This window comes from Bos javanicus, chromosome 17 (genome assembly GCF_032452875.1).
Source record: "Bos javanicus breed banteng chromosome 17, ARS-OSU_banteng_1.0, whole genome shotgun sequence".
In the NCBI taxonomy this organism is placed as follows: Eukaryota; Metazoa; Chordata; class Mammalia; order Artiodactyla; family Bovidae; genus Bos; species Bos javanicus.
In genome coordinates, this window is record NC_083884.1 from 72,511,845 (window position 1) to 72,534,405 (window position 22,561).

Genomic DNA, 22,561 nt, shown 5'->3' on the forward strand with positions numbered 1-22,561 from the left:
CAGTGGGTGAGGCACCACTCTGCCTCCCTTGTGGGAACAACAGCTCTTGTGCTCAGGCTGCCAGGAATCCATCTGGGGGGGAAACTGTCTTCTGAGCCTTAAAGCTCGTTTCCTGCCTCGGGTTGTGCCCCCAGGATAAACACAGGGCCTGCCACACCTCCGGCCTGACTGACAAGCCCTGGGTGTGGTGGGTGGGTGGACAGCCTTAATCTAGGGGTGCTCACCTGGAGACAGCAAGTTCAGCAATGGCCTGAGAGAGGTGGACCTCGCCGGCCTGGGGGCTTGGGAATCACCGTGACTGCAGGGCCGAGCCCTCTGGGGGCTACAGCCAGTCAGGGGAGATGGACATGGTACCCAGGGGGCGGGGCCCCAGGCCTCAGCTGAGCCAGAGAGCAGGGCTTTCTGGGATCCCCTTTATTGTGGCGGACACAGCTAGGGGCAGCTCCCTCTCCAGGTGGATCCGCAGGCCAAGTGCTGCTGGACGGGCCCCTCAGGCCATGCTGCTGCTCAGCTGCATGGCAAAGTCCTGCACATGCTCCTTCAGGGTCTGCCGGGCGTCGGCCTGGGCCCGCTTCTCCCGCGCCCGCTCCTGCTGCAGCTTGGTCAGCCGCAGCCGCAGCCGCTGCTCCCGCCGCTTGCAGGCCTGCAGCTGGCGCTGGGCCTTGTCCAGGGCGTCGAGGGCGGCCTCGGCCCGCCGCTTCCAGAGCAGGGCGCTGCCCACCTGGTAGCTGTGCTCGTTCTGGATGTAGGCGCCGGCGGGCGGCGGGAGGCGCAGCATGTAGGCCGAGGGCGAGACAGGCCTCGGCTCCAAGGGGGACGGCTGGCGCTCCGGGGAGGGCTGGGCGCTGCAGCCCGCTTCATCTGCCTGGGCGCCCAGGGGCCCCAGGAGGTCGGAGAAGGGGCTGCTGAGGCCAGGCTCCAGCCTCCCGGCTGGGGAGGCAGACAAAGCAGCAGGTGCCGAGGCCTCTTCCACAGGAAAGCAGGTGAGGTCGGCAGGTGGAGGCGGGGAAAACGGAGTGGTGGGCCCTCGGCCCTCAGAGCAGCTGGGAAGAGACAGACAGACTGACACGCCGGGCCAGGCGCAGGGTGCCCTGACCCACTTCACAGCTCCCCTAACCCCCATCCCTGAAGCCACTCCACAGGCTCCCAGCCCCGCCCAGGAAGGCTGCTGGCCAGCACCCTGAAGGCTGGGCCCTCGGGGCTATACGCAGTGGGACAGCACGTACCGCTTCCTGCATCGCCGCAGCCGGCTGACGTCTGGGGGGCCGGGCGGGTAACCGTGCCCCTTGGTCCTGGTCCGGCGCAACTTCGAGAAAGACTCAAATATGGTGGGAACCGCTCCCTCCTTCAGCCTGTGATAGCCACTGCAGGGAAAGTGGTCTGGGTGAGACGGAGCACAGCCCTGCCACACTGCAAGTCGCAGAGCAGGCTGCCACCCTGGCTCCGTGGGAAGTGGGAGGCATCTTGCCGACAATGAGTTCTGGGAATTTCCCAAGTTAAGGGCCCCACCAGCACCGGAGAAGCAGAGAGAAGGACGGATTTCTTCCGCGCCTTTGCTGGGAGGGCTGGGGTTGCAGGGAGCGCGCTCCGGCCGTGGCCAGTGCGGCAGGAGTGGGGCTACAGTCTCGCTGCTCAGGTCCGTCTGGAGCGGAAGGTGAGGTTACGAGGTAGGAAGCACCAGGGCTGCTACTCCGGGGCCCTCCCCACCGGGCACCCACCCCGTGTCCACGCCCTCCCGACCGCCGGCTGTCATGAGGCTCACCTTATTCCCACCAGCTCAAAGCAGTTCTCCTCGAAGTGCTTGGAGCAGAAGTAGATGTACTCGGACGCCGGGTCCCACAGGCCCTGCCCGCTGGGGTCCAGGCGCTGGCAGTTGGCCAGCCACAAACCCCGCCTCGGGTTGTCCTTCTTGGGAAGCCTGAGGAGCCGAACGCCCGTGAGCGCGATGGGAAGGCGCGGCCCGGCTCATACCGCCCGCGGACCTCCGGCGAACCCTTCCCGCGCGCAGACCAGGGAGCTGAGGCCCGGAGAGGTAGAGGTCCGCCGGGCACCATCGCGCAGCGCAAACGCCGCCTACGGCTGAGGCTGCGGGCCGCCCCCGCCCGCTCCGGGCCCCCCCGAGCCCCGCCCCCGGTGCGAAAGCGCGTGCGCGGCGGCGGGACGGGCGCATGCGCAAGGGGCTGTCCGCGAGCCGGCGCGCTGACCTGTGGAAAGAGATGCCGCGGTTGCGCGTCTCGCGCGTGTCCCGTGTGCAGCAGCCGGCGGCGGAGCAGTGACGCGGCATCTGGGGCACAGGCGGGAGCTCGGTCTCGGCGGCGGCCGGGGTCCACGCCGCCACCCCGCTCCGGCGGCCCCGGCCTGGCGAGTCTCCCCCGCCCGACCTCGCCGAGTCCAGCCCCAGCCCGCTCTTCCGACTCCTGTCTGCGGCACTCACGGTCTCGCCATTGCGGCGCCGCCGAGGTCTCGCGAGGTTTGCTAGCCGCGGAAGTCGGTACCATAGAGACGCGGAAGCGCTCGGCGCTCGCTGAGGGGCGGGTCCCGGAAGCGGCGGGAAGGAGCCGCGGGCCTCGACCAGGCCGCCGGGATCGGGGTGGTGTCGTCAGAGCCGGCACGCACGCGTCCCCCGAGAGAGGGGTTTGCCCTGGGCCAGGGGAGACTAGCGCCGCTCCTCCGGGGCGCACGATGCGGGCCCCGATCCGAAGACCCGCTCGGGTCCGCTTGCTGCCCCGAGGAGCTCGCTGCCCCGGCGTGTGTAGGAGGACCGCGCGTCCCCGTACCGCCCCCGCCCCTTTCCGGGTTAACGCGCCAGATGAGGCAGGCAGACAGACCTGCGGCCTTGCCGCAACACTGCCGTCGGGGAGGAAGACGGCTCTCCCCTAAGCTCACTTGGAAAGGCAGGTATCTGGCCGGGGATTGGGCCCAAAGCAATACACACAGATGATGCTCAACACAAAAACTTTAATAGGGAAGCACGTCTGTGACGGGCCGTCGGGGGACCGGGTGCGGGGCTGCGGCCGCGCCCCTTCAGTACTCCTCCCCTTCCTCGGCCTCCGCCTCCACCGAGTCCACGCCCACCTCCTCGTAATCCTTCTCCAGCGCCGCCAGGTCTTCCCGGGCCTCCGAGAACTCGCCCTCCTCCATGCCCTCCCCCACGTACCAGTGCACGAAGGCGCGCTTGGCGTACATGAGGTCGAACTTGTGGTCCAGGCGGGCCCAGGCCTCGGCGATGGCCGTGGTGTTGCTCAGCATGCACACGGCCCGCTGCACCTTGGCCAGGTCTCCCCCCGGGACCACCGTGGGGGGCTGGTAGTTGATGCCCACCTGCCGGAGGAGGACAACATGGTCAAGTGGGGAGTGTGGCCTCGGAAATGGAAGCTTGTTTTTAAAAATGGGGGCCATGGACCCACTTTACCTGATGCCCTGTACGAACGGGTACTGTATTTTTCGGCAGTATCTGCCACAGTTTAATACCCTACACTTTCACTTGCTTTTCAGTCTTCTGCATGACTAAATTATCTTGCCACATACACACTTTTATAATGAGAAAACCTAATACAAACATGGAAAAAGATTCCACGAAAATGGTGCACCCCTGAGCAAACGGTTGTTAACATATGAAGTCACACTCAGACTGACAAGTGAGGATTCAACACCGTCAGGGGTGAACTTTCTTTCGTGGGGACAGCAGTGTGACCTCCTGTACCTCCCCAGACTGGCCTCTCCTCTGGCTCAGACTCAGCCAGGACGGGAAGCCTGGGCACAGTGCCAGGCACCCCACAGAGTGCTGCCCAGCTGAGAATGCCTTGGGTGGCAGCCTTGCCTTCTAAAGGTCAAAGTAAGGGCACTGAAAGGAAACTTCCTCAAACCAAGAAGAATGGAAGAAGAAAAGACCTCCCTGGTGGTCCAGATGCTGCGGTTTACTGCAGGGGGCCAAGGGCTGATATCTGGCCCAGGGACTAAGATCCCCCCTGCCGGGTGACATGGCGGGGGGAAAAAAAAAAAAGCTTTCAACCCCAACCTATAACCTAACCTCAGAGGCCTGCAAACATCTATGGAAGGTGTAACTTCGTGGATATTTCCAGATTGGTGAAACCCGTCACATACACTTTATCCCTGAGAGTCACTTTACATGTGTGAGTTGTACACCCTCAGATGGTCCGCGTCAAGGTGTCTTGAAGTGGGGCTCACAGAGGCCAGGTGGGTGCAACAACGTGGGTGTGGTCAGAGGCAAGCTCTGACATTTAAAATGGGAAAACGAAGACCCACACATCGCTGCTACTTGTCTTCGTTTTCAATCTACAAAGGCCCTGGAGATGGCAACTCCCAGACACTGAAGGGACCCCTCAGGGCTCAGACGCGGGATCCAGCACTTTACCTAACGCAGATCGCTTGGGAAAAAGGACTCAACGAGGAAGAGGGCGCAGGGTTAACAAGCCCAGGCGTGGCCAGGCACTTAGCCTGGTGATCAGGGGTCTAAAGTGGGACATTCTGGGACTTGGCTTCAAATTCAGGATGCTCTTCTCTGGGCAGACGTTTCACTGTGACGCTAAGCACAGTTGGAAGAGCCACTGAATTAGTGTGGTTTTGTATGGGAGGCGGCACTCCAAGTCTGGCTTGGAGAAACAGCAGTGAGCCACCCTTGGCCCCACAGAAAATACTGCACAATGAATGGAAGACCCTCTGTACAGAAACAAACGCTGCCTAAGATTCAGTGACAGCTCGTCACTGAAGTAATGCGGAATCGAAACCCATTGTTTCTATCACAGATGATCCCCCAGACCCTGACCAGGTTCTTGGGCAAGCAGCGGGGGCAAGTGAGGACAGGCAGGCCTGCGGTCAGGGTCTCTGAAAGCTCCCTCCTTCTGTCGCTGCCCCTGAGGCCGTTAGGTTCTAAAAGCTGTCTCAGCCTCTGTCTCTGAAGTGTAAGATGTTAGTAATGTTAGCCCATGAGCATTATGGATTGGTTGTGAGAAGTAAAGGTACATCAAGTATGGGTCGGGATCGAGGCATCCAGCACACTGATTACTAACCTTGCTGTCCCTACAGCCCAGCTGCCCTGGAACAGGGGACCCTCCGCGCGGGTCAGCACCCTGCCCCGGGCAGAAAGCTGCGCACACGCCCCCGCCCAGCCTACCTTGAACCCGGTCGGGCACCAGTCCACAAACTGGATGGTGCGCTTGGTCTTGATGGTGGCGATGGCCGCGTTGACGTCTTTGGGGACCACGTCCCCCCGGTACAGCATGCAGCAGGCCATGTACTTGCCGTGGCGAGGGTCACACTTGACCATCTGGTTGGCCGGCTCGAAGCAGGCGTTGGTGATCTCGGCCACGGACAGCTGCTCGTGGTAGGCCTTCTCGGCCGAGATGACCGGGGCGTACGTGGCCAGGGGGAAGTGGATGCGGGGGTAGGGCACCAGGTTGGTCTGGAACTCGGTCAGGTCCACGTTGAGGGCGCCGTCGAAGCGCAGGGAGGCCGTGATGGAGGACACGATCTGCCCGATGAGCCGGTTGAGGTTGGTGTACGTGGGCCGCTCGATGTCCAGGTTGCGCCGGCAGATGTCGTAGATGGCCTCGTTGTCCACCATGAAGGCGCAGTCCGAGTGCTCCAGGGTCGTGTGCGTGGTCAGGATGGAGTTGTAGGGCTCCACCACGGCCGTGGACACCTGGGGCGCTGGGTAGATGGCGAACTCCAGCTTGGACTTCTTGCCGTAGTCCACCGAGAGCCGCTCCATGAGCAGCGACGCGAAGCCCGAGCCGGTGCCGCCCCCGAAGCTGTGGAAGATGAGGAAGCCCTGCAGCCCCGTGCACAGGTCCGCCTGCGGGAGGGAGAGGCGTGAGCCGGGCCGCACGCGCCGCCGAGAGCCGGGCCTGCCCTCCCTGCCGGGAGCCCCCGGGCCCCCGCACCAGTTTGCGGATGCGGTCCAGGACCAGGTCGACGATCTCCTTGCCGATGGTGTAGTGGCCACGGGCATAGTTGTTGGCCGCGTCTTCCTTCCCGGTGATCAGCTGCTCCGGGTGGAAGAGCTGCCTGTAGGTCCCCGTGCGCACCTCGTCTGCGGGGGGACAGCGGCCGGGCTTGGAGGACGCCGGTCCCACCCCCGTGGCCGGCTCCGGGACCCGCCCGTCTGCAGGCCCGCACCGTTCCTCCCTGGCCTGCGGTCAGGTCTCCCGGGAGAGTCTCCAAGAGAGATACGCCTCACCTGCCATTTTCGGCTCCGGGGGCCCATCAACCCAGAAGAAGTCTCAGCGTGGTGGGTTCCCAAAGGACGGGAGTGCCCTGGCGGCTCTGTGGGCACCTCTCGCCCACACCCGCCGCTCCACCCCAGGCATCACTGGGACGGTCCTGCCACTCTGGACGGATGCCAGCCTGACTGCCCCGGGCACCCCCTGTGGCCTGGGTCTCCCGGGCTCCGGGGTGCCTGTCTGTTATCTCCTGGGTGGCCCCTCTCCTCGGAAACTACCTCGGGCTTCTGACTGGGAGGCACCCGGCGAAGGTTCTGGGCTTCCCTTGCCAAGTGGGAGGGTACCTACCGACCACGGTGGGCTCTAGGTCCACGAACACGGCCCTGGGCACGTGCTTGCCGGCCCCGGTCTCGCTGAAGAACGTGTTGAAGGAGTCATCCCCGCCGCCGATGGTCTTGTCGCTGGGCATCTGGCCGTCGGGCTGAATGCCATGCTCCAGGCAGTACAGCTCCCAGCAGGCGTTGCCGATCTGGACGCCCGCCTGCCCCACGTGGATGGAGATGCACTCGCGCTGGAAGCAGAGCAACGAGTGAGGCCTGGCGACACGGCCGTGGTCTCTGCGCGGCACGCAGATCTAACTCAATGTATGTGCCTCAGAGCGTCTCAGGCTTTCTCAAGCCTTGTTTTCAAGGAGCCTTATGTGACCCTTTAAACCCTGTGAAACCTGGCTTGCTCCGAAGCACCTGAGCTGACAGCGCCAGAATTAGCCAAAAGCCTGCGTGTTTGCTACCATAGGTAAATCAGTTACTTTAAAACTTGCAAGCCATATAATGTCAATGACAAACTCCATGTTATAGCTAGTCACAGTACTTCTCTGAAAAATATAGCAATTTTGATCGTGTCCTGACCAAAGGATAAGCTGTAATGGAGCCGGGAAAGGCAAAGTGGATAGGACCTAAGTCACCTGCCCCTCTAGGTCTACCCTCTGCTCTCTGTCCAGCTGTGTTCCAGGCTGACTTGTACCCCCTAGCTTCTGGTTGCGTTAGCCCGTGTCAGTCAGCAAGAGATGGAGGTTAGAGGAAGGTGTGGCCAGGCTGTCTTGGGTTCCTTTTCAAGGGCACAGACTGTGGGCAATCAGTGGTCGTCAGAAACCCACCCGCTCGGCTCTTTGTAAGCGCTGCCTCTGCTCACTCCTTGAAGCCTAGGATTAATGGCTCCCAGAACGGCACACGCTGGGACACTGCGCTGTCCTCTGGTGGTTTCCTTAAACCCTGCCCCCTTCTTTATAAATACTATCTTCTAACAGATTGCACTCACAGTACCTATTAAATATTTTGAATGTACCCTCTATTTCCTGCTGGGAATGTAACTCTACATTCCCTAACCGTCTGGCTGATTTTAGACACATCATCTGAACAAATACATAGAGGAGATCAAGTGAGATCTGAGGAGTGCCACTCACCCTAAATTCTAACTTACAGTCCCCGGAGCTTGGTCCTGTTTCTATCACACAAGCACCATATGTCAGAGATGAACGTGAGTCAGCAGTCCCTGCACCTCAGTCCAGAGCGAAGCACTGGGCTCAGGAAAGACCTCCTCCAGTGACACAGCACTCACTCCTCCAGAAGAGACTCTTAACAGCGCCCTGGGAAGCCTTTGAAATCCACCCAGCCACACGGTCTTCAAACGCACAGCGTTCGCTTTGAATCCAGAACGGCTGTATTTCACAGTACGCCTATGTCACTCTCGCCTGCTCAGCCCCAGTGTGTTCAGGGTCAGCTCTGTGACCCAATGTCTTCATTTACAAAGTGCGGCTGGGGAGCTCCGTGGTCAGTAGAGGCCATGTCCACCTGACTGACTGACAATGAAAGGAATCGCTCGGGGAAATCATTCCTCACTGTCCTCAGAAAGGCAAGCGCACCGCCGTCCTCGCCTGGATCACTGAAGTTTGGTTAATGATATTCCTGTCCCTGGCTCTATTTCCTCTCTCAAAGCTCCCGCAGACCAAATCCTGCGCCCCCGGTTCTCGGTAGATGACCTCCTTCCCGAGCAGGCCCCCCTCAACCTCTGGAGCCCGGCGCTGCCCACTGTCCGCGCCCCGCGAGCTGGACCTGGGACTGCCTGCCTCCTCTGAGCCCTGGGGCCACAAGCCAAGGCGCGCTGGCCGCCGAGGCCCTCGGACGTCGATACTCTCGGGAACTACGGCTCTGCTTTCGCAGTTTCTCTTTCTCAGCCTCTGTTCGGGTCGCCGCGTGATTCACACCAGAAGCCCAAACGGGGCTTGTCCAGCGTTGTCGGTCTGCGCCCCCCTACCAGGAACACGGCCCCCAGGCCTACTGGCCCGCCCGCCCTCCCGCTCCCCCGCTCCGTCCATCCGTACCATGATGAGCTCAACCGCCGCCGCCGCCGGTACACAAACCCCAACCGCTCTTGCAGACGCCGCCGCTCAACTGCCGACGCCAAGCCTCGAGCTCCTTGGACTAACCCCGCCCACGTCGTCGTGGACCCCACGCCGCCACCGCCGCCGCCGATGCCCATTGGTCCAGAGCGCTGCGGGGCGGGGCGGAGTCTAGAATCCCGCTTCTGATTGACTCACACAGGACTCCCGGCTTGTGGTGCGTTCTGATTGGACAAGGGTTTGGCGGGAAGGCTGCGCGCGGGAGGCGGAGCGCGCCCGGTCTCCTTATTCGGTTTCCTCAAACTGGTCCCCGCCCCGCCCCGCCCCGCCCGCACCCTGCAGCAGGCCTGCTCTGGGCTACTCCACCTCACCCCGCAGGTTCTCCGCCCGGGGCCTCCTTGTTAATTGGGGAGGGCGCTGGGCCTTCGTGTAATGACTGGCTTGGTTATTTGCAGGCCCTACAGGGAAGCGGGGGACCGTCCTTTGGCGCTCGGCCCAGCCCCGCGCTCCGACTGTGAGATCCTCTCACCGCCCTGTAGGGCGGAGGGTTGCCAAAGGAGTGCTGCCCAGCATGGGAGCAGGGAGAGCAGGCTCCTGGGGCTCCTCAGGGGCCCTCATCCCGCAGGCCTGGCTCCTGTTACCCTCCGTCGCCTCCTGGCCCCGAGCACCGCCTCAGGTTAGGACGTCGTCGTGGGTGTGGGGGGACCCTCCTTCCTCAGGCGCCGAGAATGCAGCAGACTCGAAGCCTGTGCTGCCGGCCTAGTCTTAAGTACGACTTATTTTTCTGGTTGTAAAAGTAAAACATACTGAGTGTGAAGAGTGGAAAAAGCAAAAAAAAAAAAAAAAAAAGGAAATAAAAGCCATAAAGCCAAAACCTAGAGATAGGCATTGTTAATGTGCCAGGGTTGTTTTGTTTTGGGTCTTTTTTTTTTTTTTGCTTTTCTGCTAGTATACACATTTATACATTTTTTCACACGATATGGACCAAACAATGTGTATATATAACAGTTTTTCTCGGAGAAGGCAATGGCACCCCACTCCAGCACTCTTGCCTGGAAAATCCCATGGACGGAGGGGCCTGGTGGGCTGCAGTCCATGGGGTCACTGGGAGTCAGACACGACTGAGTGACTTCACTTTCCCTTTTTACTTTCATGCATTGGAGAAGGAAATGGCAACCCACTCCAGTGTTCTTGCCTGGAGAATCCCAGGGACAGGGGAGCCTGGTGGGCTGCCATCTATGGGGTCGCACAGAGTCGGACACTGAGGTGACTGAAGTGGTTTAGCAGCAGCAGCAACAGTTTTTCTGAGATAGAATGTACATATTGGACAAGTCACCCAGTTAAAGTGGTGCAATAAGTGATCTTTTATGATAAACTTCTTTCACTTAGGGTAGGGTTCATCCATGTTGTCGCACGTGTCATTACTTCCTTCCTTTTTTTCTTAACTGTATAAGACCCAGTTTGCATACCGTACAATTCATCTATTTAAAGTACACAATTCAAATACTTGTAGTATGTTACTGAAGTTGTGCAACCATTACCATAATCAGTTTTAGAACATTTCCGTCATCCCAAATTTCACCCTTTTTTGTTGCCAAGTAATATTCCATTGTATAAGCCCACTACACTGTATTTGTCCACTCATCAGTTGGTGGGTGTTTGCGTTCTGTGGATATCATGGATACTGCTGCCATGAACATGTATGTTCTTGTGTGGACATGTTTTCATTTCTCTAGGAGTACAAATTTGGGACCTGAATGAGAACAACGGAAGACCCTAACACTGATGTCTCAGTCACTATGAAGGCCAGCTCTGTAGGACTTCCGCCTGGTTGACATGGGGCCTCAGTTGAAAGGCACCTTGAAGTTGAAGTGGCCCGTGGGAGAGAGAAGAAAGTCACACAACACATAGTCACTCAGATGGTGTGAAGATGGCCAGCAGTTCTTTTTTGTACTCCACTCTGTGGGCAGCCATCTTTATGCAAAGCCCTGGAAGAATGACCTTCACTGAACTGGCGAGGTCATCAAACTCTCTGTTCACCTGGATATCCTGAAGAGAAACCCATCACCAGACAGGATGTTATCACTTTCTGAGAACTTGGCCATTTTACACACACAAGGTCTCAAAGAGCCTCATAGGGCATCAGTTTGTCCCAAGTTTGAACGATTGAAACTGTAAACACATCTCTGAACAGGCTTTGACTCAAGCCTGGGTTGAAATAAATCAGAAGGATAAGAGCAATGATTCGTAACTAGACTCTTGATGATTTGTATTTGGGGATTCTCTCATTTGTGTTTAACCACCTTAGAAAAGAGTGGTATTTTTCCTACGTTAAAAGGCAAAACTGGAACTTCCCTGGTGATCCAGTGGCTAAGACTCCACACTGCCAATAAGGAATTTTTTAAAGGCAAAATGGAGTGAAACAGGGTCTTCATCTCTTGTGCAGCCCCTCAAGCGAACCTCCAGCACCAGGATCCACTCGCGGGCACTACCGGCTGGGAGGAGGGGCTGCCTTTCAAGAGCTGAACCTGCAAATCCAAACATCAGTGAGCATGGGCCTCTGAGCCACCTGTTCTCTCTCTGCCAGTGAAGAACCCAGGCAGGGGTCTGAAGTGAGACCACCATGACACCCCGCACAGGGGCAGGAGCGCAGTCAGAGTGGCCAGGTTGGAACTCGGATATGGCCACACTGTATACCTGAGCCAGGCACTCTCTCCAATCCCCACTTCTTTCTTTCTAAAATGGAGAAAGTCATATCTCCCAGGGCTGTTGGGAGGGTCAGAGACAAGGTTTATGAGAAACTCACAGAAAAGTCCAGAAGCTCCAGTGCAGACTGTGGATTAGCCTGGACAGACTTGAGCACACCAGAGCAGCCTTCACTTCGCATGGGATTCCTCGACACCTGAGAAGCATGCAGGTCCCTCAGTGAGGGACGCCAAGCCCAGGCAGCAGGAACAATCCCCCATCTCTGTGGATGTGGCTCTGAGATAGTGGGCGGCCCCACTATCTCAGCTCAAAAGGCTCCTCCCTGCGACCTGATGCCTTTGGTGGTGCTGGAACCGGGAATAGTGGAAGGGAGTGGACACTGGCTGCACCCCCAGCCTGCACTCACTCTGTCAGGAATCAAAGAGACACACGAGACACACCCTACCCTTAAAGAGCTCACTGTTGCAGGGAGGAGAGGAAAGGAAACAGAACAGTGCAGCGTGGAGAGTGCTCAGAGACCCCTGCGCTGACCCTCCATGGGAAGGGAAGGGTGGATGGGACGAAACACCCAAGCTGAGCTTTCCAGGCCAGGTGGGTTGAGTTGGGCATTTCAACAAGAAGAGCCACAGGAGCAAAGCAGGGTTGAGAGGTTGTACCGCATGGCTGGGAAACTGCAAGCAGCTTGGGCTGAGAGTCTTTTCATGCTGTTCATGGGGTTCTCAAGGCAAGAACACTGAAGTGGTTTGCCGTTCCCTTCTCCAGTGCACCACGTCTTGTCAGAACTCTCTACCATGACCCGTCCATCTTGGGTGGCCCTACATGGCATGGCTCATAGTTTCATTGAGTTAGACAAGGCTGTGGTCCATGTGATCAGTTTGATTAGTTTTCTGTGATTGTGGTTTTCAGTCTGCTCTCTGATGGAGAAGGATAAGAGGCTTATGGAAGCTTCCTGATGGGAGAGACTTGACTGTGGGGGAAACTCTTTTGTTCTGATGGGTGGGGCCATGCTCAGTAAATCTTCAATCCAATTTTCTGTTGATGGCCCCAGCTGTGTTCCCTCCTTGTTTGACAAAAGACTGGTTCCAAATTGGGAAAGGAGTACGTCAAGGCTGTATATTGTCACCCTGCTTATTTAACTTATATGCAGAGTATATCATGAGAAATGCTGGACTGGATGAAGCATAAGCTGGAATCAAGATTGCCAGGAGAAATATCAATAACCTCAGATATGCAGATGACACCACACATACGGCAGAAAGTGAAGAGGAACTGCAGATCCTCTTGATGAAAGTGGAAGAGGAGAGTGAAAAAGGTGGCTTAAGACTCAACATTCAAAAAACGAAGATTGTGTCATCCGGTCCCATCACTTCATGGCAAATAGATGGGGAAACAATGGAAAGAGTGACAGACTTTCTTTTCTTGGGCTCCAAAATCACTGCAGATAGCGACTGCAGTCGTGAAATTAAAAGACACTTGCCCCTTAGAAGAAAAGCTATGACCAACCTAGACAGCATATTAAAAAGCAGAGACATTACTTTTCTAGCAAAGTCTAGTCAAAGCTATGGTTTTTCCAGTGGTCACGTATGGATGTGAGAGTTGGACTGTGAAGAAAGCTGAGTGCCGAAGAATTGATGCTTTTGAACTGTGGTGTTGGAGAAGACTCTTGAGAGTCTCTTGGACTGCAAGGAGATCCAACCAGCCCGTCCTAAAGGAGATCAGTCCTGCATGTTCATTGGAAGGACTGATGCTGAAGCTGAAACCCCAGTACTTTGGCCACCTGATGCAAAGAATTGAGTCATTGGAAAAGACCATGATCCTGGGAAAGATTGAGGGCAGGAGAAGGGTACGACAGAGGATGAGATGGTTGGATGGTATATCACTGACTCGATGGACATGGGTTTGAGCAAGCTCTGGGAGTTGGTGATGGACAGGGAGGCCTGGCATGCTGCAGTCTACTGGAGTTGGACACGACTGAGAGACTGAACTGAACTGGGCTGAGAGTGAAGGGGCTCAAGGTGGGGAGGAGGGCGGGGCTGGCGGAGCGCAGAGCCCATGTGCTGTGAATGAGCAGATGACTAAGCTTGGCGTTGTCCACAGAGATTTAAAGGCAGGACCGTTTCCTGTCTAGGAAGATGACCCGATGGCAGACGGGAGGAGGAGCAGTGGGCAACCCTTCCCCCTCCCCAGAGGGAAGGTGCGGGACGAGGCGGGGTCAGCACTGGGCCCCAGCTGACAGGATGCCAAGGAGCCCCCACCTAGAGGCAGCCCTGTGGGGGGACGGTGAGGTCAGGTTTGACTCCCAGAATCCCGTGCGCCTGTTCTCATCTAGGGGACCGTCCGGCAGGTGGCTAGAAATGGAGACTCAGAGCTTAGAGAGAGGTCTGGGTTCTACTCGGGGGCAAGAGTGAGCCTCGGGCTGGGGAAGTGGGTGCTGCTGGGGGCTCCTGGGCTGCCTGAGGGCCAGGCAGGGATGATGTCCCCAGACCTGCTGGCGCTGTCCTCAGAGCACGTGCAGCTGGCAGAGAGGTCCTGGAGGGCCTGCTCTGGCCTCCTTTTACTGCCTTCTGCTCTCGTGGTTGGCCACATCCTCCCCACTGGAGAAGGAACACCTGCATGGCCCCTGGGTTCCAGCAAGGCCAGGGGGAGGTGAGGGGAAGCCCAGTGGGCCTGGGGGTAGTCCGAAGGAATTTGTGGGCCAGGCCAGAGATGGGTGAGTGGATGACAAGGTTGCAGGAGGAAGCCGGGCACCCCCTCCCCCGTGTGCCCGCAGGCACCGGGCTGAGATGTGGTGGGGAGGGCGCTGTGTGGGCAGGCACAGGCAGGTCTGTGCCGGGGCCTCCCCCATCAGGCTGGCACTCACAGCAAGAATCCTCAGTGTCTGGTTGACTCGCAGGCCCAGGCCCAGGCTCAGGGCTCCCGCCGCAGAGATGCGGTTGTTGCTGCAACAGAAAGGCGTGTGCCTTGCGCTGCCTTGCAGGCAGCTGTGCAGAGCCACATTGCCCCAGGGCCGCGGCTGGAGCTGCTGGTGCAACCCCCAGGTCCAGCCTCCAAGCACTCCCCGGGGGGCCCCGGGCAAGTCAGTGTGTAGACACTTCAATGGAGTCTCCAGTGTTCAGGGTCCAGCAGACATGCCTAGAGAGTTGTTCCCTGCCAACTCCACTCCCCAGTGGAGACTGGCTGCTGCTCCCAGGCCCTCAGCGCTCAGCAAGTGCTCCCTCACGTCCTGCACCCTGGCTCTGTCCCCACGACAGCCACCCAGCCCCCTCCCCACCTCCTGCTCCAGGGCCCCTCGCTGCTCTTGGCTACTTTGTCTCCAGGCCAGCCCCACTTCCCTCTATCTTCTCAGACCCCAGCTTCCCCCACCGGGAGGGGAAAATGGGTAGGATGGAGCAGATGCCTGTGCCAATGGCGGACAGCCCATGACCTGTCTGACCCCCACCTCCTCCCTTCCCTCTGGTGTTCCCAGGAAGCCTGGGACCCTGCCTGGGCTTGGAGGAGCAGCCCAGCCATGGCAGGCCCCCAGCAGCCACGTGCTGGACAGAGCACAAACCCCTCCTGAAAGGGAGGAGCACGCACGTGGAGCGCCACGCCCGCACCAGCTCTGCTGAAGAGGTTTACATGCTACACCTCCCACCCCCCAGCCACGCGGTAGGAATTACGAGTCCCCAGGTACAAAGGATGGGCTTCCCTAGTGGCTCAGAGGGTAAAGGATCTGCCTGCAATGCAGGAGACCCAGGTTCAGTCCCTGGGTTGGGAAGATCCCCTGGAGGAGGGCATGGCAACCCACTCCAGTATTCTGGCCTGGAGAATCCCATGGACAGAGGAGCCTGGCAGACTACAGTCCATAGGGTCACAAAGCATCGGACACGATTGAGGGACTAACACTTTCACGTAGCAAGGATGAACTTGAGTGAGGGGGACAGAGCGGCATGCCCTGGGACTGTGACAGGTTCCAGCCCTGAGGGTGAACAGCAGCAGGAGGAGCCCCAGTCCCTGGGTGGCGGGGGGCCTGGGGGCGGGGACGGGGGCCCCCTGCTCTCACCTCATGTAGAGCTCCTCCAGCACGTTGTTGGTCTTGAGCGCCTCCCCCACCGCGGAGGCTCCAGAATCCCCACAGCCATTGTACGAGATGTCCAGGACCCTCAGGAAGATGTTTGCCTGGGACACAAAGAAGCGACCCCACGGGACCACACGTGCGATGGAGGAAGCCAGGCCCCAGGACAGCTGAGGACAGGAGCCCCAGCCTCCGAGCCCAGGACAGCGGAGGAGCAGAGTGTGGACCGGGAGTAGAAGACCACAGAGGTTGCAGGGGAGAGCCCTGGGCTTGGGCAGTGGTGACCAGTAGAGGGTGGGCACCGATGTGAGTGAGCCTCAGAGTGAGCGGTCTGCCCTGGGGCCACAGGCCCCAGAGACGCTGTGACGGGGACCCCTCCCGGGCAGGGACCCCAAGGCACAGAGCATCCCAGGGCCCAAGGAGGATGCCAGTGAAGGACTGTTGGATGAAATGTGCCCGGAGGACTGTGATGGGGAGAAGTGGGGAGCCCGTGGGTGCCCAGCTTGTGGGGCGGGACCCCGGTCAGCCTTGTCGGAGGGCAAGGCCGCGCTGCCATTCCCCGAGGAGGATCATGCAGAGGCAGCTGCCCCCAGGGGCATCACGGGGCCCTGTGCCCCCCATTCCCCAGGTGTTGGGACCAGGGAACAGGCAGAGCATGTGAGAGGGTGTGCAGGGGTCCTGGGGCCCAGGGCTGTCATCTCAGGCAAGCTTCTGCCCAGCGGTGAGTGTGCATCACTGGACCAACGGTGTCCCCCAACCCGAGTGTCCGTGACGTCTCTGGAGGCGTGCGTCTCCAGCTGTGGACGCCTCACTCAGCGACCTGAGAGTCGGTGCAGGGAGACCAAACTGTCGTCGTTAAATAGAGCCAGGGAAACTGAAGTCACCTGGAGAAACATCCTCTAAGCGCTGCTGGACAGATCCAAGCCTCCTTTCTTCCTTTTCTTTTTTTATTTTTATTTTTTTTTTGACTGTACCATGAGGCATGTAGGATCTGGTTCCCCAACCAGGAATTGAGCCTGTGCCCCCTGAAGTGAGAGCACATAGTCTTAGCTACTGGACTGCCAGGGAAGTCCCTAAGGCTCATTTCTGAAGAGCTGCAAGAGATGGGGGCTGGTGGCTGGGAGACCCAGCCCCGAAGGAGGCCAGAGGGGCTTGCTGGGCGGGGCCTCGTACCTCCAGTCCTCTGGCGATGGCTATGGCTCCCAGGCCTCGCAAGTGATTCCAGCTCACGTTGAGCTCCATGAGTCCTGTGTTTTCTGCGAGGGCTGGTCCAAGCGTCTCCCCTTCAGAAACACCACAACAGACTTTCTTATTCACTCTGATCATTCCTTCAAGAACTGATAGTGATACCCGCTGTGGGCCAGGGCCTCTGCTGTGCACGCGTGTCAGGGCATCGAGCCCCACATGGGCCTGCCCTGCCCTCAAGGCATTCAGATTTAATAGAGAAGCTATAAACACACATCTGTGGGATGTGAGCTATCCAACCACAAACAGGGAGGCTTGGGGACAGACTGGGGGCTAACCCTGCCTTGGGGGGGGGTCAGAAAAGCGGAGAGAGCCTTGAAGATGAAGGGACACCCTATGCACCCATGGAGAGCGAATGTGGGGGGAGAAGGGACAGGGAGCCCAGGGCTCATGGAAACACACACAGGCCTGGCGCTGGGCCCCCGGGTGAGGCTGTGAGGGGACGTAGGAGAGATGGGCACTAGAGAGATGCTTTAAGGAGAGACAAGGTTATGGTGGGTGGGGGCGGGAACCAGAGGTCAGGGGGCCCATTGGGTGGCTTGTGCCACCGTCTACGCAGGAGGTGACAAGGTCAGCGCGGCTGTGGTAGAGAGCAGGCAGCGGGGTAGAAGAGCAGAGGACCTCCCTGGTGTGGACCAGGGCTCCCAAGGCAGGGGGCCCGGGTCGGATCCTGGGTCAGGGAGCTAGGTCACACGTGCTGCAGCTGGAGAGCCTGCGTGCCACAGCTGGGACCTAGTGCAGCAAAGAAATAAGTAGTGAAGTGGAAGTCACTCAGTCGTGTCCGACTCTCTGCAACCCCATGGACTGCAGCCCACCAGGCTCCTCTGCCCATGGGATTCTCCAGGCAAGAATACTGGAGTGGGTTGCCATGCCCTTCTCCAAATAAATAAGTGAATATTAAAAAGAGAGGGAAAAAAGGAAAGGAAAGAGCAGGGCTGGGTGGGTAAGAAACCCGAGAGCTATTTCACATGTAAGATGGGCAGAAGCCCTGCCCACCCTCTCTGCCAAGTCTGGGCTCAGCGGGTCTGACCTGCTCCTGGTTCTCAGTTCCGGCTGCCCCTGCTCCCCCACCCCACCCCCATGTGCAACTGCTGACGCCCTTCTTTACCTGGGGAACAGTGCCTCATTCCCGGCCGGGAAGCCTTGCTTACTCAGCCAGGCCAGGTCGGACCACCTCGGACCCCTTGTCTGCTCTGTGTCCATCCTTCCAGGCTCGGAGTGTTAGACCTCCCTGCCTGGCCCCTTTCCCTGGTGCCGCACCCAGCACAGAGCAGAAGGCTCGGCGGCCAGGTCCGCAGACGTGGCAGCACCTTGGAGAGCTCCCTGCAGGGCTGCTAGGACTCCTGGCGCCTCCCTGAGATCCAGACCCCCCACCTTCGTCCAGCACCAGGTCTGACAGCCACAGGGTCTCAGACACATCCAGGGCTGGGAGAGGCAGGCGGCGGTGGCGCCCGCTTTGGCGGGAACCCCCTTCTCTGCTGAGCAGCGGAAGGGTGAGTGGGACCTACAGCTGTGAATAAGCCTTCTGTGGTCCCGGTTCGTGTTCTTCACGACCCCCGCAGCCACCCCACAAGGTCTGTGCTACCCTGGCCTCGGGTCAGGTGGGGAGGCTGAGATCCCTCAGGGAGGCGGGTCCACCCACAGACCCTCACGTGCCGTGCAGCCTTCAAAGGGCCTCGAGTCCCAAGCCCCTCCGACCTCACTGCCTGTCTGGTGCTGACCCAAAGGGTCACCTAGACTTACTTTGTTGAAAGCCTGAAGTGAGCTTTTCTTTTAATTTGCCTGTTCCCACAGTAGTTTTCTTAGAAGGCAGACTGTCTGTCTCACAGTTGAACTCTAGGACTGATTCTCCCACAGCGAGGCTAGCGCCATTCACTCACGCTCAGAAGGCAGAGCAGTGATTCCTGAACTTTCTGGATCAGGCGAATCTCCTGGGGCAGCTGTTACAATGCAGGTGCACAGGCATGCCCCCCAAGAGGATTCAGAGGCCCAGCAGACCCCAGGCCACGAATCTGTATTCCTAACCCAGGGTCCTGAGGGATTTTTTTTTTTTTAATTTTAAAAAATGTTTTAAATTGTATTTGTCTGCACTAGGTCTTAGTTGAAACATATGAGATCTGGTTCCCTGACCAAGGATCGAACCCAGGGCCCCCACACTGGGGACGCAGAGTCCTAGCCACTGGACCTTCAGGGAAGGCCCCCAGGTGACTCTCAGAATTGACTGGGTGTATGCTCCTGGCAGGGCGGCCAGCCCGTGCAGAGGCCGTGGGGCATGGGAGAAGGTGCTGAGACGAGGGCGTCCCACTGATGTCTCCCACCGCACTTGGAGCAACGTCCTCACATCCCGCCTTGATGTGGGCCCTGCAGCCCCTCTGCTGCTCCGTCCCACGCCCCGCCCCTCTCTCCTGGCTCAGTAGCCCAGCCACCCTGGTGTCTGTCTGTCTCTCTGGGAAATGGTTCCTCTGCTTGAAATGCTCTCCCTCTGGTCTTGCCATGACTGACTTCTCTGTCCTGCACACTTCAGCTTAAACGTCACCTCCTCACAGAGTCCTCCCTTGTGGTCACCTCTCTGAAGTAGTGGGGGGGAGTCCATTCTTCTCCAGAATCCTGCCCTGCTTCTTTCTTTTGTAGCACCAATAATTATGGAGGGTAATCCTGTTAACATGTGTCCCATGAAGGCATGCTTGCTAATTTGCTTCAGTCGTGTCTGACTCTCTGCAACCCCATGGACTGTAGCCCACCAGGCTCTCTGTGGGATTCTCCAGGGAAGAACACTGGAGTGGATTGCCGTGCCCTCCTCCAGGGGGTCTCTCTGACCCAAGGATTGAACCTGAGTCTCTCGCATCTCCTGCATCGGCAAACAGGTTCTTTATCATTAGCACCATCGGGGAAGCCCTCCGTGAGGGCAAGGGCTTTGTTGAGTTCATGGTTGGATCCCTAGTGGCTGTCAGGGCCCACAGGCAGTGCTAGGCAGAGAAATATCTGGGGAATGGACTGAGAGTCCCGGGGTGGGGGTGGGGGTGGGGGTGCAGGAACAGGAGCCGGGCACGGCTGCTCCGAGTGGTCCTGCCTACCTCCGCCCACCCTGCCCCAGGAAGACAGTCAAGAGCACCACTGTGGTGACCCTGGCTGGTGGCCGGATGGTACCTGCTTGGTCATTCAGCTGGTTGTAGCTCAGGTCCAGGGACTTCAGGCCTGTGTGGGCCAGCAGGAGCTCAGCCAGGCACTGGGCTGCCTGCTCTTCCAGGCCGTTCCCTGCCAGCTGCAGCCTCTGCACAGCCGGGCTCACCGCCAGGGCGGCACAGATGGCCTGGGCTCCCTCCGCTCCCAGGCGGTTCTCCGACAGGTCCACATCTGGGGGCCAGCACCAGTCCTCAGGGACGGGCTCCAGAGCCAGGCCCCACCCCTTCCATCCCCCACAGCTGCCCAGCCTGTCCCGGCATGGGGGACTTAGTGGCCGGACTGTCCTGGGGTGGGTGGTGAGTCTGCCCCCATCAGCTGGGTCCCCTGCGGCCCCAGGCAGCTCCCCAGAGCCCCCTCCCCAGTCCGTGTATCCACAAGCTTTGTCGGGGGGCTAACGCCGCCTACTCTGCGGGGCTGTAATGTAGATGCACCCAGCCCCACAGAGGGTGATTCACTCCTGGCAGCCATGTGGCTCACCCGTGGAAGCCCCACTGCCACGTTTCCGGGGACTGGCAGTGACACCTAAGTGGCCTCGCATGGAGGGCTTACGTGAGCAGACACTCTGCGGAGTGTATGTCCCCACGTCTCCAAGGGCTGAGTGTTGAAAACTGAGGCTCAGGGAGACCCTTGCCCAGGGTCTCCCTGCCCTTCCGTGGCAGAGGCGGCATCTAGGTCCAGCCCCTCTCGTCTCGCCCTGCCTGGCCACTGCCCGTCTGCCCCCTGCCTCTCTGCATCCAGGCACTGGGAGGGCACCACACACAGTGGGTGCTGGCTGGCCGAAGACAGTGGAGGAGGCCCCACAACTCCGGGTGCCCCGCAGAGGGCCTGGCCCCACCCCACCCTCCCCACCCTGTGATGAAGCCCTGCCCCCCAGCAGCAGCAGCAGCTGGGAGCGGGGTGGGAAGGCCCCGTGTTGGGTAGCCCAGCCCTACCCCAGGCTCAGAACCTACCACAGATACTGCAGCTTCTGCTCAGAGCGCCCGCCAGGGCCTCTGCACCAGCCCCACAGAGTCCGTTGTCCCGAAGGTCCAGCCGCTTGATGCAGGGATTGGAGGTCAGTGCATGGGCCAGAGCCCGGGCCCCCTGGGACAGAGAGGGACCTGAGGGGCCTGGTCCTTCCCAGGGCCGCAGACACGGCAGGGCACTCCCTGGGCTCTGCTGCAGGGCTCAGCCTGCTCAGTTCATTCCCACAGGCCCAGGGATGCCGGCTTCTCCTTCTCGGTCTCCCCAGGAGCTTAACCCAACAAATCAGGGGTGCTTTGCAGGCCCCGCCGGAGAAGGCAATGGCACTCCACTCCAGTACTCTTGCCTGGCAAATCCCATGGATGGAGGAGCCTGGAAGGCTGCAGTCCACGGGGTTGCTAAGGGTCAGGCACAACTGAGCGACTTCACTTTCACTTTTCACTTTCATGCATTGGAGAAGGAAATGGCAACCCACTCCAGTGTTCTTGCCTGGAGAATCCCGGGAACAGGGGAGCCTGGTGGGCTGCCGTCTATGGGGTCACACAGAGTCGGACATGACTGAAGTGACTTAGCAGCAGCTGCAGGCCCCACAGTCCTTGTACTGAACTCTGTCGTAACCCCGATCCCACCTGTCACTTAGTGTGGGGGCTGGGACATGCCTGGGACCCTGAGTAGGGCTGGGGGAGTGTGGGGCAGTGGGCTCAGGAAGGGACCCCTCCCAAGGCTGCTGCCTCCCAGGTCCTCATCCTCCAAGCCTGCACGAGGGTTCCTCCCGGGGTACCTGGGGCCCCAGGCCACGGTGCCGCAGGCTGAGCTCTGGGGCGCTCCCTTGGCGCAGAAAGCAGGAGGCGGGCACGACGCTATAGGCCCGGCAGGACCTCAGGTAGAGGGTGTCCTTGCCCAGCTCGCCAGGCTTGCGGGCACCTGATGGGAGATGGGGTTCACGTGGCTCCCTCCCGGCCGGCCCCACTGCCCAGCCTGGTCTCCCCTCTGGAGGCGTTTCCTCCTGTGCTGGCGGGGACCGCGGCCCCAGTTGCACTCCAGGCCGCTTGTGTAGCTGGTCCTGGCCCTCCCCTCCCCGTCCACCCCCCGGGACCCCGCAGTGTACGCTGTCTCTTCCACCGGACTGCAGACACAGGGCTGTGGTAACCTCTTATGGGGGAGGAAACTGAAACAATTCTAAGTTCCCACCTCCATTCCTTTAGTTTTTTTTCTGATGGCCCGGGTGAGACAGCCCTTCTTACACTGTTTGGGGTGTGGGGGGTTGCCTCTTAACCTCATTCTGGAAGCCTGTTCTAAGGATGGGACGCCAGGAGCATGGTGGGGAAGGCACAGGGCGAGAGCCGCCCCCAGCCCCACGGAGGGGTGCGCTCCTGCCGGACGGGGTCTCCTGCCTACGCGGCCCCAGCCTGCCCCCCACCCCCTGCCAGTAGGCACCTTCTGTCTCCTGGTCAGAGTCCGAATCCGCGTCCAGACCCTTCTTGGCCTCCCGGACCCCAGCAGGACACCCAGAAGCCGCCGCTGCCCCTTCCTCCTGGCCTTCCTTCTCCCCAGGCTCCTGGAGGGGACCCCTCATGGTTACGCCCACTCTGCAATCGCGGCCACAGAGCGGGGATGCGAGGGACTGCCGCGGAGCGCGGCCCGGGGATGGGATGGGCCCTCCGGCGCATTGGCCAATCTGATGGGGCGCTTGTCCGCTGCAGCCAATAGGGACGCCTCCCCGGCAGCGGTTGCCTAGGTGACTCCAAGTTGTTGGTTGCTGCGGACGCCGCCGCCAAGAGCGCGCGCTGACCTTGGCTCGCTCGCAACCAGGACTGATCGGCGCGCGGC

General features: G+C 59.6%; 3 protein-coding genes and 1 long non-coding RNA gene across 9 annotated transcripts; 1 reads left to right on the forward strand and 3 right to left on the reverse strand.

Moving 5' to 3' along the window:
- Positions 1 to 399: 399 nt before the first annotated feature.
- Positions 400 to 2,844, reverse strand: THAP7 (THAP domain containing 7). The gene is made up of 4 exons (XM_061385641.1): positions 2,205 to 2,844; positions 1,763 to 1,918; positions 1,227 to 1,364; positions 400 to 1,043 (listed from the first exon to the last, which is right to left on the reverse strand). Exons 1-4 carry the CDS (start codon positions 2,282 to 2,284, stop codon positions 491 to 493), a joined length of 927 nt encoding a protein of 308 aa, XP_061241625.1. The 5' UTR covers positions 2,285 to 2,844; the 3' UTR covers positions 400 to 490.
- A 94-nt stretch (positions 2,845 to 2,938) lies between these two features.
- Positions 2,939 to 8,690, reverse strand: LOC133229199 (tubulin alpha-3 chain). Its single transcript, XM_061385632.1, has 5 exons — positions 8,563 to 8,690; positions 6,531 to 6,753; positions 5,904 to 6,052; positions 5,135 to 5,815; positions 2,939 to 3,321 (listed from the first exon to the last, which is right to left on the reverse strand). Exons 1-5 carry the CDS (start codon positions 8,563 to 8,565, stop codon positions 3,025 to 3,027), a joined length of 1,353 nt encoding a protein of 450 aa, XP_061241616.1. The 5' UTR covers positions 8,566 to 8,690; the 3' UTR covers positions 2,939 to 3,024.
- A 189-nt stretch (positions 8,691 to 8,879) lies between these two features.
- LOC133229205 (uncharacterized) lies at positions 8,880 to 10,831 on the forward strand. The gene is made up of 2 exons (XR_009730510.1): positions 8,880 to 8,958; positions 9,036 to 10,831. It is a non-coding gene; the product is annotated as an uncharacterized LOC133229205 (long non-coding RNA).
- Positions 9,921 to 22,396, reverse strand: LRRC74B (leucine rich repeat containing 74B). 6 transcript variants are annotated; one of them, XR_009730509.1, is made up of 10 exons: positions 22,169 to 22,396; positions 21,513 to 21,655; positions 20,719 to 20,851; positions 19,733 to 19,939; positions 16,514 to 16,623; positions 15,329 to 15,444; positions 14,147 to 14,225; positions 13,772 to 13,880; positions 11,387 to 11,482; positions 11,021 to 11,108 (listed from the first exon to the last, which is right to left on the reverse strand). XR_009730509.1 is itself a non-coding variant. In XM_061385637.1 (9 exons), exons 1-9 carry the CDS (start codon positions 22,305 to 22,307, stop codon positions 10,492 to 10,494), a joined length of 1,161 nt encoding a protein of 386 aa, XP_061241621.1. In that variant the 5' UTR covers positions 22,308 to 22,396; the 3' UTR covers positions 9,921 to 10,491. The 6 variants fall into 6 exon arrangements, 4 of the variants coding, with proteins under 4 accessions (XP_061241621.1, XP_061241623.1, XP_061241622.1 ...); XM_061385637.1 differs by lacking the exons at positions 11,021 to 11,108; positions 13,772 to 13,880 and adding an exon at positions 9,921 to 10,629; XM_061385639.1 differs by lacking the exon at positions 13,772 to 13,880 and having other exon boundaries at positions 10,822 to 11,108.
- Positions 22,397 to 22,561: the final 165 nt, after the last annotated feature.

Excerpts from the sequence above, each read along its gene's own strand:
- THAP7 (XM_061385641.1), bottom strand. The coding sequence starts at position 2,284 with ATGCCGCGTCACTGCTCCGCCGCCGGCTGCTGCACACGGGACACGCGC. Across the intron at positions 1,365-1,762 it reads TTTGAGCTGGTGGGAATAAG|TGGCTATCACAGGCTGAAGG; the intron begins GTGAGCCTCATG and ends CTTTCCCTGCAG. Across the intron at positions 1,044-1,226 it reads CTGCGGCGATGCAGGAAGCG|CTGCTCTGAGGGCCGAGGGC; the intron begins GTACGTGCTGTC and ends GTCTCTTCCCAG.
- LOC133229199 (XM_061385632.1), bottom strand. Across the intron at positions 5,816-5,903 it reads TGGACCGCATCCGCAAACTG|GCGGACCTGTGCACGGGGCT; the intron begins GTGCGGGGGCCC and ends TCCCTCCCGCAG. Across the intron at positions 3,322-5,134 it reads GGTGCCCGACCGGGTTCAAG|GTGGGCATCAACTACCAGCC; the intron begins GTAGGCTGGGCG and ends CTCCTCCGGCAG.
- LRRC74B (XM_061385636.1), bottom strand. The coding sequence starts at position 22,307 with ATGAGGGGTCCCCTCCAGGAGCCTGGGGAGAAGGAAGGCCAGGAGGAA. Across the intron at positions 20,852-21,512 it reads ACCGTGGCCTGGGGCCCCAG|GGGGCCCGGGCTCTGGCCCA; the intron begins GTACCCCGGGAG and ends TCTCTGTCCCAG. Across the intron at positions 19,940-20,718 it reads CAGAAGCTGCAGTATCTGTG|ATGTGGACCTGTCGGAGAAC; the intron begins GTAGGTTCTGAG and ends GCTGGCCCCCAG.